This window comes from Nematostella vectensis, unplaced genomic scaffold (genome assembly GCF_932526225.1).
Source record: "Nematostella vectensis unplaced genomic scaffold, jaNemVect1.1, whole genome shotgun sequence".
NCBI classification, from domain to species: Eukaryota; Metazoa; Cnidaria; class Anthozoa; order Actiniaria; family Edwardsiidae; genus Nematostella; species Nematostella vectensis.
Window position 1 is genome coordinate 75,869 of NW_026019251.1, and position 19,552 is coordinate 95,420.

Below are 19,552 nucleotides of genomic sequence, written 5' to 3' on the forward strand. Positions count from 1 at the left end.
TGATGAGTAATGATGAGTAATGATGAGTAATGATGAGTAATGATGAGTAATGATGAGTAATGATGAGTAATGATGAGTAATGATGAGTAATGATGAGTAATGATGAGTAATGATGAGTAATGATGATTAATGATGAGTAATGATGAGTAATGATGAGTAATTATGATTAATGATGATTAATGATGAGTAATGATGAGTAATGATGATTAATGATGATTAATGATGAGTAATGATGAGTAATGATGAGTAATGATGAGTAATGATGATTAATGAGGATTAATGAGGATTAATGATGATTAATGATGAGTAATGATGAGTAATGATGAGTAATGATGAGTAATGATGAGTAATGATGAGTAATGATGAGTAATGATGAGTAATGATGATTAATGATGAGTAATGATGATTAATGATGAGTAATGATGAGTAATGATGAGTAAGGATGAGTAAGGATGATTAATGATGAGTAATGATGAGTAATGATGAGTAATGATGATTAATGATGATTAATGATGAGTAATGATGAGTAATGATGATAAATGATGATTAATGATTATCAATGATGATTAATGATGATTAATGATGATTAATGATGATCAATGATGATTAATGATGATCAATGATGATTAATGATGGTCAATGATGATCAATGATGATTTATGATGATCAATGATGATCAATGATGATTTATGATGATCAATGATGATTAATTATGATCAATGATGATTAATTATGATCAATGATGATTAATGATGATCAATGATGATTTATGATGATCAATGATGATCAATGATGATTTATGATGATTAATGATGATCAATGATGATCAATGATGATTAATGATGATCAATGATGATTAATGATGATCAATGATGATTAATGATGATCAATGATGATCAATGATGATTAATGATGAGTAATGATGATTAATGATGAGTAATGATGAGTAATGATGATTAATGATGAGTAATGATGAGTAATGATGATTAATGACGAGTAATGATGAGTAATGACGAGTAATGACGAGTAATGATGAGTAATGACGAGTAATGACGAGTAATGACGAGTAATGACGAGTAATGATGAGTAATGACGAGTAATGATGATTAATGATGATTAATGATGAGTAATGATGAGTAATGATGATTAATGATGAGTAATGATGAGTAATGATGAGTAATGATGAGTAATGATAATTAATGATGAGTAATGATGATTAATGATGATTAATGATGAGTAATGATGAGTAATGATGAGTAATGATGAGTAATGATGATTAATGATGATTAATGATGATTAATGATTATCAATGATGAATTATGATGATTAATGATGATCATTGATGATCAATGATGATTAATGATGATCAATGATGATTAATGATGATCAATGATGATTAATGATGATTTATGATGATCAATGATAATTTATGATAATCAATGATGATCAATGATGATTAATGATGATCAATGATGATTAATGATGATTTATGATGATCAATGATGATCAATGATGATCAATGATGATTAATGATGATCAATGATGATCAATGATGATTATTGATGAGTAATGATGAGTAATGATGAGTAATGATGATTAATGATGAGTAATGATGAGTAATGATGATTAATGATGAGTAATGATGAGTAATGATGAGTAATGAAGATTAATGATGAGTAATGATGATTAATGATGAGTAATGATGAGTAATGATGAGTAATGATGATTTATGATGATTAATGATGATTAATGATGAGTAATGATGATGAATGATAATTAATGATGATTAATGATGATTAATGATGAGTAATGATGATTAATGATGATTAATGATGAGTAATGATGAGTAATGATGAGTAATTATGAGTAATGATGAGTAATGATGAGTAATGATGAGTAATGATGAGTAATGATGAGTAATGACGATTAATGATGAGTAATGATGATTAATGATGATTAATGATGAGTAATGATGATTAATGATGAGTAATGATGATTAATGATGATTAATGACGATTAATGATGATTAATGATGAGTAATGATGATTAATGATGAGTAATGATGATTAATGATGATTAATGACGATTAATGATGATTAATGATGAGTAATGATGAGTAATGATGATTAATGATGAGTAATGATGATTAATGATGAGTAATGATGAGTAATGATGAGTAATGATGAGTAATGATGAGTAATGATGAGTAATGATGATTAATGATGAGTAATGATGAATAATGATGAGTAATGATGAGTAATGATGAGTAATGATGAGTAATGATGAGTAATGATGATTAATGATGAGTAACGATGAGTAATGATGATTAATGATGAGTAACGATGAGTAATGATGAGTAATGATGAGTAATGATGATTAATGATGATTTATGATGAGTAATGATGATTAATGATGAGTAATGATAATTAATGATGATTAATGATTAGTAATAATGAGTAATGATGAGTAATGATGAGGAATGATGAGTAATGATGATCAATGATGATTAATGATGATCAATGATGATTAATGATGATTAATGATGATCAATGATGAGTAATGATGAGTAATGATGATTAATGATGAGTAATGATGATTAATGATGAGTAATGATGATTAATGATGATTAATGATGATTAATGATGATTAATGATGATTTATGATGATTAATGATGATCAATGATGATCAATGATGATTAATGATGATCAATGATGATTAATGATGATCAATGATGATTAATGATGATCAATGATGATCAATGATGATTAATGATGAGTAATGATGATTAATGATGAGTAATGATGAGTAATGATGATTAATGATGAGTAATGATGAGTAATGATGATTAATGACGAGTAATGATGAGTAATGACGAGTAATGACGAGTAATGATGAGTAATGACGAGTAATGACGAGTAATGACGAGTAATGACGAGTAATGATGAGTAATGACGAGTAATGATGATTAATGATGATTAATGATGAGTAATGATGAGTAATGATGAGTAATGATGATTAATGATGAGTAATGATGATTAATGATGAGTAATGATGAGTAATGATGAGTAAGGATGAGTAAGGATGATTAATGATGAGTAATGATGAGTAATGATGAGTAATGATGATTAATGATGATTAATGATGAGTAATGATGAGTAATGATGATAAATGATGATTAATGATTATCAATGATGATTAATGATGATTAATGATGATTAATGATGATCAATGATGATTAATGATGATCAATGATGATTAATGATGGTCAATGATGATCAATGATGATTTATGATGATCAATGATGATCAATGATGATTTATGATGATCAATGATGATTAATTATGATCAATGATGATTAATTATGATCAATGATGATTAATGATGATCAATGATGATTTATGATGATCAATGATGATCAATGATGATTTATGATGATTAATGATGATCAATGATGATCAATGATGATTAATGATGATCAATGATGATTAATGATGATCAATGATGATTAATGATGATCAATGATGATCAATGATGATTAATGATGAGTAATGATGATTAATGATGAGTAATGATGAGTAATGATGATTAATGATGAGTAATGATGAGTAATGATGATTAATGACGAGTAATGATGAGTAATGACGAGTAATGACGAGTAATGATGAGTAATGACGAGTAATGACGAGTAATGACGAGTAATGACGAGTAATGATGAGTAATGACGAGTAATGATGATTAATGATGATTAATGATGAGTAATGATGAGTAATGATGATTAATGATGAGTAATGATGAGTAATGATGAGTAATGATGAGTAATGATAATTAATGATGAGTAATGATGATTAATGATGATTAATGATGAGTAATGATGAGTAATGATGAGTAATGATGAGTAATGATGATTAATGATGATTAATGATGATTAATGATTATCAATGATGAATTATGATGATTAATGATGATCATTGATGATCAATGATGATTAATGATGATCAATGATGATTAATGATGATCAATGATGATTAATGATGATTTATGATGATCAATGATAATTTATGATAATCAATGATGATCAATGATGATTAATGATGATCAATGATGATTAATGATGATTTATGATGATCAATGATGATCAATGATGATCAATGATGATTAATGATGATCAATGATGATCAATGATGATTATTGATGAGTAATGATGAGTAATGATGAGTAATGATGATTAATGATGAGTAATGATGAGTAATGATGATTAATGATGAGTAATGATGAGTAATGATGAGTAATGATGATTAATGATGAGTAATGATGATTAATGATGAGTAATGATGAGTAATGATGAGTAATGATGATTTATGATGATTAATGATGATTAATGATGAGTAATGATGATGAATGATAATTAATGATGATTAATGATGATTAATGATGAGTAATGATGATTAATGATGATTAATGATGAGTAATGATGAGTAATGATGAGTAATTATGAGTAATGATGAGTAATGATGAGTAATGATGAGTAATGATGAGTAATGATGAGTAATGACGATTAATGATGAGTAATGATGATTAATGATGATTAATGATGAGTAATGATGATTAATGATGAGTAATGATGATTAATGATGATTAATGACGATTAATGATGATTAATGATGAGTAATGATGATTAATGATGAGTAATGATGATTAATGATGATTAATGACGATTAATGATGATTAATGATGAGTAATGATGAGTAATGATGATTAATGATGAGTAATGATGATTAATGATGAGTAATGATGAGTAATGATGAGTAATGATGAGTAATGATGAGTAATGATGAGTAATGATGATTAATGATGAGTAATGATGAGTAATGATGAGTAATGATGAGTAATGATGAGTAATGATGAGTAATGATGAGTAATGATGATTAATGATGAGTAACGATGAGTAATGATGATTAATGATGAGTAACGATGAGTAATGATGAGTAATGATGAGTAATGATGATTAATGATGATTTATGATGAGTAATGATGATTAATGATGAGTAATGATAATTAATGATGATTAATGATTAGTAATAATGAGTAATGATGAGTAATGATGAGGAATGATGAGTAATGATGATCAATGATGATTAATGATGATCAATGATGATTAATGATGATTAATGATGATCAATGATGAGTAATGATGAGTAATGATGATTAATGATGAGTAATGATGATTAATGATGAGTAATGATGATTAATGATGATTAATGATGATTAATGATGAGTAATGATGATTAATGATGAGTAATGATGAGTAATGATGAGTAATGATGAGTAATGATAATTAATGATGAGTAATGATGATTAATGATGATTAATGATGAGTAATGATGAGTAATGATGAGTAATGATGAGTAATGATGAGTAATGATGATCAATGATGATTAATGATGATCAATGATGATTAATGATGATTAATGATGATCAATGATGAGTAATGATGAGTAATGATGATTAATGATGAGTAATGATGATTAATGATGAGTAATGATGATTAATGATGATTAATGATGATTAATGATGATTAATGACGATTTATGATGATTAATGATGATCAATGATGATCAATGATGATTAATGATGATCAATGATGATTAATGATGATCAATGATGATTAATGATGATCAATGATGATCAATGATGATTGATGATGAGTAATGATGATTAATGATGAGTAATGATGAGTAATGATGATTAATGATGAGTAATGATGAGTAATGATGATTAATGACGAGTAATGATGAGTAATGACGAGTAATGACGAGTAATGATGAGTAATGACGAGTAATGACGAGTAATGACGAGTAATGACGAGTAATGATGAGTAATGACGAGTAATGATGATTAATGATGATTAATGATGAGTAATGATGAGTAATGATGATTAATGATGAGTAATGATGAGTAATGATGAGTAATGATGAGTAATGATAATTAATGATGAGTAATGATGATTAATGATGATTAATGATGAGTAATGATGAGTAATGATGAGTAATGATGAGTAATGATGATTAATGATGATTAATGATGATTAATGATTATCAAAGATGATTGATGATGATTAATGATGATCAATGATGATCAATGATGATTAATGATGATCAATGATGATTAATGATGATCAATGATGATTAATGATGATTTATGATGATCAATGATAATTTATGATGATCAATGATGATCAATGATGATTAATGATGATCAATGATGATTAATGATGATTTATGATGATCAATGATGATCAATGATGATCAATGATGATTAATGATGATCAATGATGATCAATGATGATTATTGATGAGTAATGATGAGTAATGATGAGTAATGATGATTAATGATGAGTAATGATGAGTAATGATGATTAATGATGAGTAATGATGAGTAATGATGAGTAATGATGATTAATGATGAGTAATGATGATTAATGATGAGTAATGATGAGTAATGATGAGTAATGATGATTTATGATGATTAATGATGATTAATGATGAGTAATGATGATGAATGATGATTAATGATGATTAATGATGATTAATGATGAGTAATGATGATTAATGATGATTAATGATGAGTAATGATGAGTAATGATGAGTAATAATGAGTAATGATGAGTAATGATGAGTAATGATGAGTAATGATGAGTAATGATGAGTAATGACGATTAATGATGAGTAATGATGATTAATGATGATTAATGATGAGTAATGATGATTAATGATGAGTAGTGATGATTAATGATGATTAATGACGATTAATGATGATTAATGATGAGTAATGATGAGTAATGATGATTAATGATGAGTAATGATGATTAATGATGAGTAATGATGAGTAATGATGATTAATGATGAGTAATGATGAGTAATGACGAGTAATGATGATTAATGATGATTAATGATGAGTAATGATGATTAATGATGATTAATGATGATTAATGATGATTAATGATGATTAATGATGATTAATGATGATTAATGATAAGTAATGATAAGTAATGATGAGTAATGATGAGTAATGATGAGTAATGATGAGTAATGATGAGTAATGATGAGTAATGATGAGTAATGATGAGTAATGATGAGTAATGATGAGTAATGATGAGTAATGATGAGTAATGATGAGTAATGATGAGTAATGATGAGTAATGATGAGTAATGATGAGTAATGATGAGTAATGATGAGTAATGATGATTAATGATGAGTAATGATGATTAATGATGAGTAATGATGATTAATGATGATTAATGATGAGTGATGATGATTAATGATGAGTAATGATGAGTAATGATGATTAATGATGAGTAATGATGAGTAATGACGAGTAATGATGAGTAATGATGATTAATGATGAGTAATGATGATTAATGATGAGTAATGATAATTAATGATGATTAATGATTAGTAATAATGAGTAATGATGAGTAATGATGAGTAATGATGAGTAATGATGATCAATGATGATTAATGATGATCAATGATGATTAATGATGATTAATGATAATCAATGATGAGTAATGATGAGTAATGATGATTAATGATGAGTAATGATGATTAATGATGAGTAATGATGATTAATGATGATTAATGATGATTAATGATGATTAATGATGAGTAATGATGATGAATGATGATTAATGATGATTAATGATGATTAATGATGAGTAATGATGATTAATGATGATTAATGATGAGTAATGATGAGTAATGATGAGTAATAATGAGTAATGATGAGTAATGATGAGTAATGATGAGTAATGATGAGTAATGATGAGTAATGACGATTAATGATGAGTAATGATGATTAATGATGATTAATGATGAGTAATGATGATTAATGATGAGTAATGATGATTAATGATGATTAATGACGATTAATGATGATTAATGATGAGTAATGATGAGTAATGATGATTAATGATGAGTAATGATGATTAATGATGAGTAATGATGAGTAATGATGATTAATGATGAGTAATGATGAGTAATGACGAGTAATGATGATTAATGATGATTAATGATGAGTAATGATGATTAATGATGATTAATGATGATTAATGATGATTAATGATGATTAATGATGATTAATGATGATTAATGATGAGTAATGATGAGTAATGATGAGTAATGATGAGTAATGATGAGTAATGATGAGTAATGATGAGTAATGATGAGTAATGATGAGTAATGATGAGTAATGATGAGAAATGATGAGTAATGATGAGTAATGATGAGTAATGATGAGTAATGATGAGTAATGATGAGTAATGATGAGTAATGATGAGTAATGATGAGTAATGATGAGTAATGATGATTAATGATGAGTAATGATGATTAATGATGAGTAATGATGATTAATGATGATTAATGATGAGTGATGATGATTAATGATGAGTAATGATGAGTAATGATGATTAATGATGAGTAATGATGAGTAATGACGAGTAATGATGAGTAATGATGATTAATGATGAGTAATGATGATTAATGATGAGTAATGATAATTAATGATGATTAATGATTAGTAATAATGAGTAATGATGAGTAATGATGAGTAATGATGAGTAATGATGATCAATGATGATTAATGATGATCAATGATGATTAATGATGATTAATGATAATCAATGATGAGTAATGATGAGTAATGATGATTAATGATGAGTAATGATGATTAATGATGAGTAATGATGATTAATGATGATTAATGATGATTAATGATGATTAATGATGAGTAATGATGATTAATGATGAGTAATGATGATTAATGATGATTAATGATGATTAATGATGATCAATGATGATTAATGATGATCAATGATGATCAATGATGATTAATGATGATTAATGATGATCAATGATGATTAATGATGATCAATGATAATTAATGATGATTAATGATGATTAATGATAATCAATGATGATTAATGATAATCAATGATGATTAATGATGATTTATGATGATTAATGATGATTTATGATGATTAATGATGATTTATGATGATCAATGATGATCAATGATGATTAATGATGAGTAATGATGATTAATGATGAGTAATGATGAGTAATGATGATTAACGATGAGTAATGATGATTAATGATGAGTAATGATGATTAATGATGAGTAATGATGAGTAATGATGAGTAATGATAATTAATGATAATTAATGATGATTAATGATGATTAATGATGATTAATGATGATTAATGATGAGTAATGATGATTAATGATGAGTAATGATGAGTAATGATAAGTAATGATGAGTAATGATAAGTAATGATGAGTAATGATGAGTAATGATGAGTAATGATGAGTAATGATGAGTAATGATGAGTAATGATGAGCAATGATGATTAATGATGAGTAATGATGAGTAATGATGAGTAATGATGATTAATGATGAGTAATGATGATTAATGATGATTAATGATGAGTAATGATGATTAATGATGAGTAATGATGAGTAATGATGATTAATGATGAGTAATGATGAGTAATGACGAGTAATGATGAGTAATGATGATTAATGATGAGTAATGATGAGTAATGAGGATTAATGATGAGTAATGATGATTAATGATGAGTAATGATGAGTAATGATGATTAATGATGATTAATGATGAGTAATGATGAGTAATGATGAGTAATGATGAGTAAGGATGAGTAATGATGAGTAATGATGAGTAATGATGAGTAATGATGAGTAATGATGAGTAATGATGATTAATGATGAGTAATGATGAGTAATGATGAGTAATGATGAGTAATGATGAGTAATGATGAGTAATGATGCGTAATGTTGCTTAATGATGAGTAATGATGAGTAATGATGAGTAATGATGATTAATGATGAGTAACGATGAGTAATGATGATTAATGATGAGTAATGATGATTAATGATGAGTAATGATGATTAATGATGATTAATGATGATTTATGATGATTAATGATGATTAATGATGAGTAATGATGAGTAATGATGAGTAATGATGATTAATGACGAGTAATGATGATTAATGATGAGTAATGATGATTAATGATGAGTAATGATGAGTAATGATGAGTAATGATGAGTAATGATGAGTAATGATGAGTAATGATGAGTAATGATGAGTAATGATGAGTAATGATGAGTAATGATGGATAATGATGAGTAATGATGAGTAATGATGAGTAATGATGAGTAATGATGATTAATGATGAGTAATGATGATTGATGATGATTAATGATGAGTAATGATGATTAATGATGAGTAATGATGAGTAATGATGATTAATGATGAGTAATGATGAGTAATGACGAGTAATGATGAGTAATGATGATTAATGATGAGTAATGATGAGTAATGAGGATTAATGATGAGTAATGATGATTAATGATGAGTAATGATGAGTAATGATGAGTAATGATGATTAATGATGATTAATGATGAGTAATGATGATTAATGATGAGTAATGATGAGTAATGATGAGTAATGATAAGTAATGATGAGTAATGATGAGTAATGATGAGTAATGATGAGTAATGATGAGTAATGATGAGTAATGATGAGTAATGATGCGTAATGTTGCTTAATGATGAGTAATGATGAGTAATGATGAGTAATGATGATTAATGATGAGTAACGATGAGTAATGATGATTAATGATGAGTAATGATGATTAATGATGAGTAATGATGATTAATGATGATTAATGATGATTTATGATGATTAATGATGATTAATGATGAGTAATGATGAGTAATGACGAGTAATGATGATTAATGACGAGTAATGATGATTAATGATGAGTAATGATGATTAATGATGAGTAATGATGAGTAATGATGAGTAATGATGAGTAATGATGAGTAATGATGAGTAATGATGAGTAATGATGAGTAATGATGAGTAATGATGAGTAATGATGAGTAATGATAAGTAATGATGAGTAATGATGAGTAATGATGAGTAATGATGAGTAATGATGAGTAATGATGAGTAATGATGAGTAATGATGATTAATGATGAGTAATGATGATTAATGATGATTAATGATGAGTAATGATGATTAATGATGAGTAATGATGAGTAATGATGATTAATGATGAGTAATGATGAGTAATGACGAGTAATGATGAGTAATGATGATTAATGATGAGTAATGATGAGTAATGAGGATAAATGATGAGTAATGATGATTAATGATGAGTAATGATGAGTAATGATGAGTAATGATGATTAATGATGATTAATGATGAGTAATGATGATTAATGATGAGTAATGATGAGTAATGATGATTAATGATGAGTAATGATGAGTAATGATGAGTAATGATGAGTAATGATGAGTAATGATGATCAATGATGATTAATGATGATTAATGATGAGTAATGATGATCAATGATGATTAATGATGATCAATGATGATTAATGATGATTAATGATGATCAATGATGAGTAATGATGAGTAATGATGATTAATGATGAGTAATGATGATTAATGATGAGTAATGATGATGAATGATGATTAATGATGATTAATGATGATTAATGATGATTAATGATGAGTAATGATGATTAATGATGATTAATGATGAGTAATGATGAGTAATGATGAGTAATGATGAGTAATGATGAGTAATGATGAGTAATGATGAGTAATGATGAGTAATGATGAGTAATGACGATTAATGATGAGTAATGATGATTAATGATGATTAATGATGAGTAATGATGATTAATGATGAGTAATGATGATTAATGATGATTAATGACGATTAATGATGATTAATGATGAGTAATGATGAGTAATGATGATTAATGATGAGTAATGATGATTAATGATGAGTAATGATGAGTAATGATGATTAATGATGAGTAATGATGATTAATGATGATTAATGATGATTAATGATGATTAATGATGAGTAATGATGATTAATGATGATTAATGATGATTAATGATGATTAATGATGATTAATGATGATTAATGATGATTAATGATGATTAATGATGATTAATGATGAGTAATGATGAGTAATGATGAGTAATGATGAGTAATGATGAGTAATGATGAGTAATGATGAGTAATGATGAGTAATGATGAGTAATGATGAGTAATGATGAGTAATGATGAGTAATGATGAGTAATGATGAGTAATGATGAGTAATGATGAGTAATGATGAGTAATGATGAGTAATGATGAGTAATGATGAGTAATGATGAGTAAAGATGATTAGTGATGAGTAATGATGAGTAATGATGAGTAATGATGAGTAATGATGATTAATGATGATTAATGATGAGTAATGATGATGAATGATGATTAATGATGATTAATGATGATTAATGATGAGTAATGATGATTAATGATGATTAATGATGAGTAATGATGAGTAATGATAATTAATGACGAGTAATGATGATTAATGATGATTAATGATGAGTAATGATGAGTAATGATGAGTAATGATGAGTAATGATGAGTAATGATGAGTAATGATGAGTAATGATGAGTAATGATGAGTAATGATGAGTAATGATGAGTAATGATGAGTAATGATGAGTAATGATGAGTAATGATGAGTAATGATGAGTAATGACGATTAATGATGAGTAATGATGATTAATGATGATTAATGATGAGTAATGATGATTAATGATGAGTAATGATGATTAATGATGATTAATGACGATTAATGATGATTAATGATGAGTAATGATGAGTAATGATGATTAATGATGAGTAATGATGATTAATGATGAGTAATGATGAGTAATGATGATTAATGATGAGTAATGATGAGTAATGACGAGTAATGATGATTAATGATGATTAATGATGAGTAATGATGATTAATGATGATTAATGATGATTAATGATGATTAATGATGATTAATGATGATTAATGATGATTAATGATGAGTAATGATGAGTAATGATGAGTAATGATGAGTAATGATGAGTAATGATGAGTAATGATGAGTAATGATGAGTAATGATGAGTAATGATGAGTAATGATGAGTAATGATGAGTAATGATGAGTAATGATGAGTAATGGTGAGTAATGATGAGTAATGATGAGTAATGATGAGTAATGATGAGTAATGATGATTAATGATGAGTAATGATGATTAATGATGAGTAATGATGATTAATGATGATTAATGATGAGTAATGATGATTAATGATGAGTAATGATGAGTAATGACGATTAATGATGAGTAATGATGAGTAATGACGAGTAATGATGAGTAATGATGATTAATGATGAGTAATGAGGATTAATGATGAGTAATGATGATTAATGATGAGTAATGATGAGTAATGATGATTAATGATGAGTAATGATGAGTAATAATGATTAATGATGATTAATGATGAGTAATGATGAGTAATGATGAGTAAGGATGATTAGTGATGAGTAATGATGAGTAATGATGAGTAATGATGAGTAATGATGATTAATGATGAGTAATGATGAGTAATGATGAGTAATGATGAGTAATGATGAGTAATGATGAGTAATGATGAGTAATGATGATTAATGATGAGTAACGATGAGTAATGATGATTAATGATGAGTAACGATGAGTAATGATGAGTAATGATGAGTAATGATGATTAATGATGATTTATGATGAGTAATGATGATTAATGATGAGTAATGATAATTAATGATGATTAATGATAAGTAATGATGAGTAATGATGAGTAATGATGAGTAATGATGAGTAATGATGAGTAATGATGATCAATGATGATTAATGATGATCAATGATGATTAATGATGATTAATGATGATCAATGATGAGTAATGATGAGTAATGATGATTAATGATGAGTAATGATGATTAATGATGAGTAATGATGATTAATGATGATTAATGATGAGTAATGATGATTAATGATGAGTAATGATGATTAATGATGAGTAATGTTGATTAATGATGATTAATGATGATTAATGATGATTAATGATGATTAATGATGATTAATGATGATTAATGATGATTAATGATGAGTAATGATGAGTAATGATGAGTAATGATGAGTAATGATGAGTAATGATGAGTAATGATGAGTAATGATGAGTAATGATGAGTAATGATGAGTAATGATGAGTAATGATGAGTAATGATGAGTAATGATGAGTAATGGTGAGTAATGATGAGTAATGATGAGTAATGATGAGTAATGATGAGTAATGATGATTAATGATGAGTAATGATGATTAATGATGAGTAATGATGATTAATGATGATTAATGATGAGTAATGATGATTAATGATGAGTAATGATGAGTAATGACGATTAATGATGAGTAATGATGAGTAATGACGAGTAATGATGAGTAATGATGATTAATGATGAGTAATGAGGATTAATGATGAGTAATGATGATTAATGATGAGTAATGATGCGTAATGATGATTAATGATGAGTAATGATGAGTAATAATGATTAATGATGATTAATGATGAGTAATGATGAGTAATGATGAGTAAGGATGATTAGTGATGAGTAATGATGAGTAATGATGAGTAATGATGAGTAATGATGATTAATGATGAGTAATGATGAGTAATGATGAGTAATGATGAGTAATGATGAGTAATGATGAGTAATGATGAGTAATGATGATTAATGATGAGTAACGATGAGTAATGATGATTAATGATGAGTAACGATGAGTAATGATGAGTAATGATGAGTAATGATGATTAATGATGATTTATGATGAGTAATGATGATTAATGATGAGTAATGATAATTAATGATGATTAATGATTAGTAATGATGAGTAATGATGAGTAATGATGATCAATGATGATTAATGATGATCAATGATGATTAATGATGATTAATGATGATCAATGATGAGTAATGATGAGTAATGATGATTAATGATGAGTAATGATGATTAATGATGAGTAATGATGATTAATGATGATTAATGATGAGTAATGATGATTAATGATGAGTAATGATGATTAATGATGAGTAATGTTGATTAATGATGATTAATGATGATTAATGATGATCAATGATGATTAATGATGATCAATGATGATCAATGATGATTAATGATGATTAATGATGATCAATGATGATTAATGATGAGTAATGATGATTAATGATGATTAATGATGAGTAATGATGATTAATGATGAGTAATGATGAGTAATGATGAGTAATGATAAGTAATGATGAGTAATGATGAGTAATGATGAGTAATGATGAGTAATGATGAGTAATGATGAGTAATGATGAGTAATGATGCGTAATGTTGCTTAATGATGAGTAATGATGAGTAATGATGAGTAATGATGATTAATGATGAGTAACGATGAGTAATGATGATTAATGATGAGTAATGATGATTAATGATGAGTAATGATGATTAATGATGATTAATGATGATTTATGATGATTAATGATGATTAATGATGAGTAATGATGAGTAATGACGAGTAATGATGATTAATGACGAGTAATGATGATTAATGATGAGTAATGATGATTAATGATGAGTAATGATGATCAATTATGATTAATGATGATCAATGATGATTAATGATGATTAATGATGATCAATGATGAGTAATGATGAGTAATGATGATTAATGATGAGTAATGATGATTAATGATGAGTAATGATGATTAATGATGATTAATGATGAGTAATGATGATTAATGATGAGTAATGATGATTAATGATGAGTAATGTTGATTAATGATGATTAATGATGATTAATGATGATCAATGATGATTAATGATGATCAATGATGATCAATGATGATTAATGATGATTAATGATGATCAATGATGATTAATGATGATCAATGATAATTAATGATGATTAATGATGATTAATGATAATCAATGATGATTAATGATAATCAATGATGATTAATGATGATTTATGATGATTAATGATGATTTATGATGATTAATGATGATTTATGATGATCAATGATGATCAATGATGATTAATGATGAGTAATGATGATTAATGATGAGTAATGATGAGTAATGATGATTAATGATGAGTAATGATGATTAGTGATGAGTAATGATGATTAATGATGAGTAATGATGAGTAATGATGAGTAATGATAATTAATGATAATTAATGATGATTAATGATGATTAATGATGATTAATGATGAGTAATGATGATTAATGATGAGTAATGATGAGTAATGATGAGTAATGATGAGTAATGATAAGTAATGATGAGTAATGATGAGTAATGATGAGTAATGATGAGTAATGATGAGTAATGATGAGTAATGATGAGTAATGATGATTAATGATGAGTAATGATGAGTAATGATGAGTAATGATGATTAATGATGAGTAATGATGATTAATGATGATTAATGATGAGTAATGATGATTAATGATGAGTAATGATGAGTAATGATGATTAATGATGAGTAATGATGAGTAATGACGAGTAATGATGAGTAATGATGATTAATGATGAGTAATGATGAGTAATGAGGATTAATGATGAGTAATGATGATTAATGATAAGTAATGATGAGTAATGACTTCAACGCAAGAGTTGTGTGCGACAGTTCCGTGTGGGAAGGAGTGATTGGGAAACATGGAGTCGGCAAATGCAACAGCAATGGTCTTCTCCTTTTCCAAACATGTGCAGAGCACGAGCTTCTAATCACAAACACCATCTTCAAACTTCCCACCCGTAACAGAACATCTTGGATGCACCCCCGCTCAAAGCACTGGCATCTGATAGACTATTCCATCGTGCGTAAAAGAGACAGACAGGATGTTCGGGTCACAAAGACCATGTGTGGCGCTGACTGTTGGACAGACCACCGTCTTGTTGTTTCCAAACTTAATATTCGTGTCCAACCAAAGAGAAGGCCTCAGGGTGTAAAGAAGACTAAACGTCTGAATACCAGCAAGCTGAAAGTCAGTGAGACTAAAAACACCTTTTCTGATACTCTGAAACAACGCTTGGATTCCACTCTGCTAAATGGCCAGGACGTTGAGACTGCATGGGCAGGACTCCGTGAATTGGTTTACAACACGGCTTTAGAGTGCCTCGGGCAAAAAATCAGAAAGCACAAAGACTGGTTTGATGATAACAGCACGGAGATTGAACAACTGCTAGAGGAAAAGCGTCGTGCGTACAAAGCTCATCTCGTTGACCCATCGTCAATTTCAAAACTTGATACACTAAGAAAAGTACGAAGCACCGTCCAAGCAAAGCTGCGTCAGATGCAAGATACCTGGCTCAGTAGGAAAGCTGATGAGATCCAGGACTATGCTGACAGAAACGACATGAAAATTTCTACAACAGCTTAAATGAAATCTATGGTCCTACTACCTCAGGCTCATTGTCTCCACTTCTCAGTGCTGATGGGGAAACACTGATCTCCGATAAAGATAAAGTCCTGGCGAGGTGGGCAGAACACTTTGAGAGTGTCCTGAATAGACCCTCGGCAATAAATGACGAAGCCATTAACAGACTACCTCAAGTTCCTGTCGACGAAACCATGGACGTTGTACCAACATTCGTGGAAATTCAGAAAGCAGTCAACCTTCTATCCAGTGGCAAAGCCCCAGGGTCAGACTCCATACCAGCGGAAGTCTACAAAGAGGGAGGTGCGGCTCTGACGGAGAAACTTTACCAGCTTTTTCAGCTCATCTGGAATCACGAGGCAGTGCCTCAGGACTTTAAGGATGCCTCCATTATACATCTCTACAAACGCAAAGGAAACCGCCGTATCTGCGATAATCATCGAGGAATCTCCCTGCTGTCCATCGCTGGCAAAATTCTGGCCAGAGTCTTACTCAATCGTCTCATTGTACATCTCGAGCAAGGCCTCCTATCTGAAAGTCAATGTGGTTTCCGGAAGGAGCGCGGGACAACTGACATGATATTTGCTGCAAGGCAACTTCAGGAGAAGTGTCAAGAACAAAATGTCGACCTGTATTCCACCTACGTCGACCTGACAAAAGCGTTTGATACTGTCAGTAGAGAGGGCCTCTGGAAAATAATGGCGAAGTTTGGCTGTCCCAGCAAATTCATAAACATCGTACGCCAATTACATGACGGCATGCTTGCGAGAGTCCAGGACAACGGAGAGACCTCTCATTCTTTCCCTGTCTCAAACGGAGTTAAGCAAGGATGCGTCCTTGCCCCTACTCTATTCAGTCTGATGTTCTCAGCCATGCTGACTGACGCTTTTAAAGATGATGAGGTAGGCATCGGCATCAAGTATCGTTTCGATGGCTCTGTGTTCAATCTCAGGAGGCTTCAGGCGAAATCCAAGATCTCGGCTGATACTATAAACGACCTCTTATTCGCTGACGATTGTGCCCTCAATGCTACCTCTCAAGCAGACCTGCAACACAGCGTAGATCTGTTTTCTAGTGCCTGTAACAACTTCGGCCTCAAAATAAACACCAAAAAGACGGAGGCTATGCATCAGCCAGCGCCTGGAAAGCCCTACACTGAACCTAACATCATCATCAATGGTCAAAAACTCAATGCTGTTGACAAATTTATCTACCTTGGCAGTACTCTCTCCAGAAACGTTGTCCTCGATGACGAAGTTACCAACAGACTCGCCATAGCAAGCGCCGCATTTGGAAGGCTTCGTAAGAACGTTTGGAAAAGGAGAGGGATAAGAACAGATACAAAGATCAAAGTGTATCGTGCCGTTGTGCTGCCTACGCTACTTTACGGGTCTGAAACCTGGACTATCTACAAGCGCCATGCGATGAAGCTTAACCATTTCCACACTACCTGTCTGAGGAAAATTCTCAATGTTCGCTGGCAAGAAAAGATCCCGGATACTGAGGTCCTTGCACGTGCAGGTCTGCCCAGCATTCACACCATCCTGAAACAGTCTCAGCTTCGCTGGGCGGGGCACGTAGCTCGTATGCCTGATGAACGGCTTCCTAAGAAACTTCTGTTTGGTGAGCTTCAGCACGGAAAACGCTGCAAAGGTGGCCAGAAGAAGAGATTTAAAGACACCCTAAAACTCTCGCTGAAAGCATTCAACATCGATCACACCTCGTGGGAGCTTCTGGCACAAAACCGTCAAGGTTGGCGCCGTGTCATTCGCAACGGTGCTGCGGCATGCGAGGCAAATTGGACAGCTGCCGCAGAGAAGCGTAGAGCCGCCAGAAAGTCTCAAGATCCCAAAGCTGCAACAATACCATGCCCTCAGTGCCCCAGGCTTTTCCGTGCACAGATTGGCCTTATTAGCCATCTGCGCACCCACAAGCGTCCTTAGTCCCGCTCAGGATGACGGTGAAAATGTAAAAATGAACACGATGGTCCTCGTCGTAGCGACGGACAAACAACAACAACAACAATGATGATTAATGATGATTAATGATGAGTAATGATGAGTAATGATGAGTAATGATGAGTAAGGATGAGTAATGATGAGTAATGATGAGTAATGATAAGTAATGATGAGTAATGATGAGTAATGATGATTAATGATGAGTAATGATGA

At 29.6% G+C, this 19,552-nt stretch overlaps 1 protein-coding gene across 1 annotated transcript; it reads left to right on the forward strand.

The window, feature by feature from the left end:
* The first annotated feature begins 16,705 nt into the window (after positions 1 to 16,705).
* LOC125560845 (craniofacial development protein 2-like) lies at positions 16,706 to 17,384 on the forward strand. Its single transcript, XM_048723180.1, has one exon. The coding sequence runs from the start codon at positions 16,776 to 16,778 to the stop codon at positions 17,382 to 17,384; it is 609 nt and encodes a 202-aa protein (XP_048579137.1). The 5' UTR covers positions 16,706 to 16,775.
* Positions 17,385 to 19,552: the final 2,168 nt, after the last annotated feature.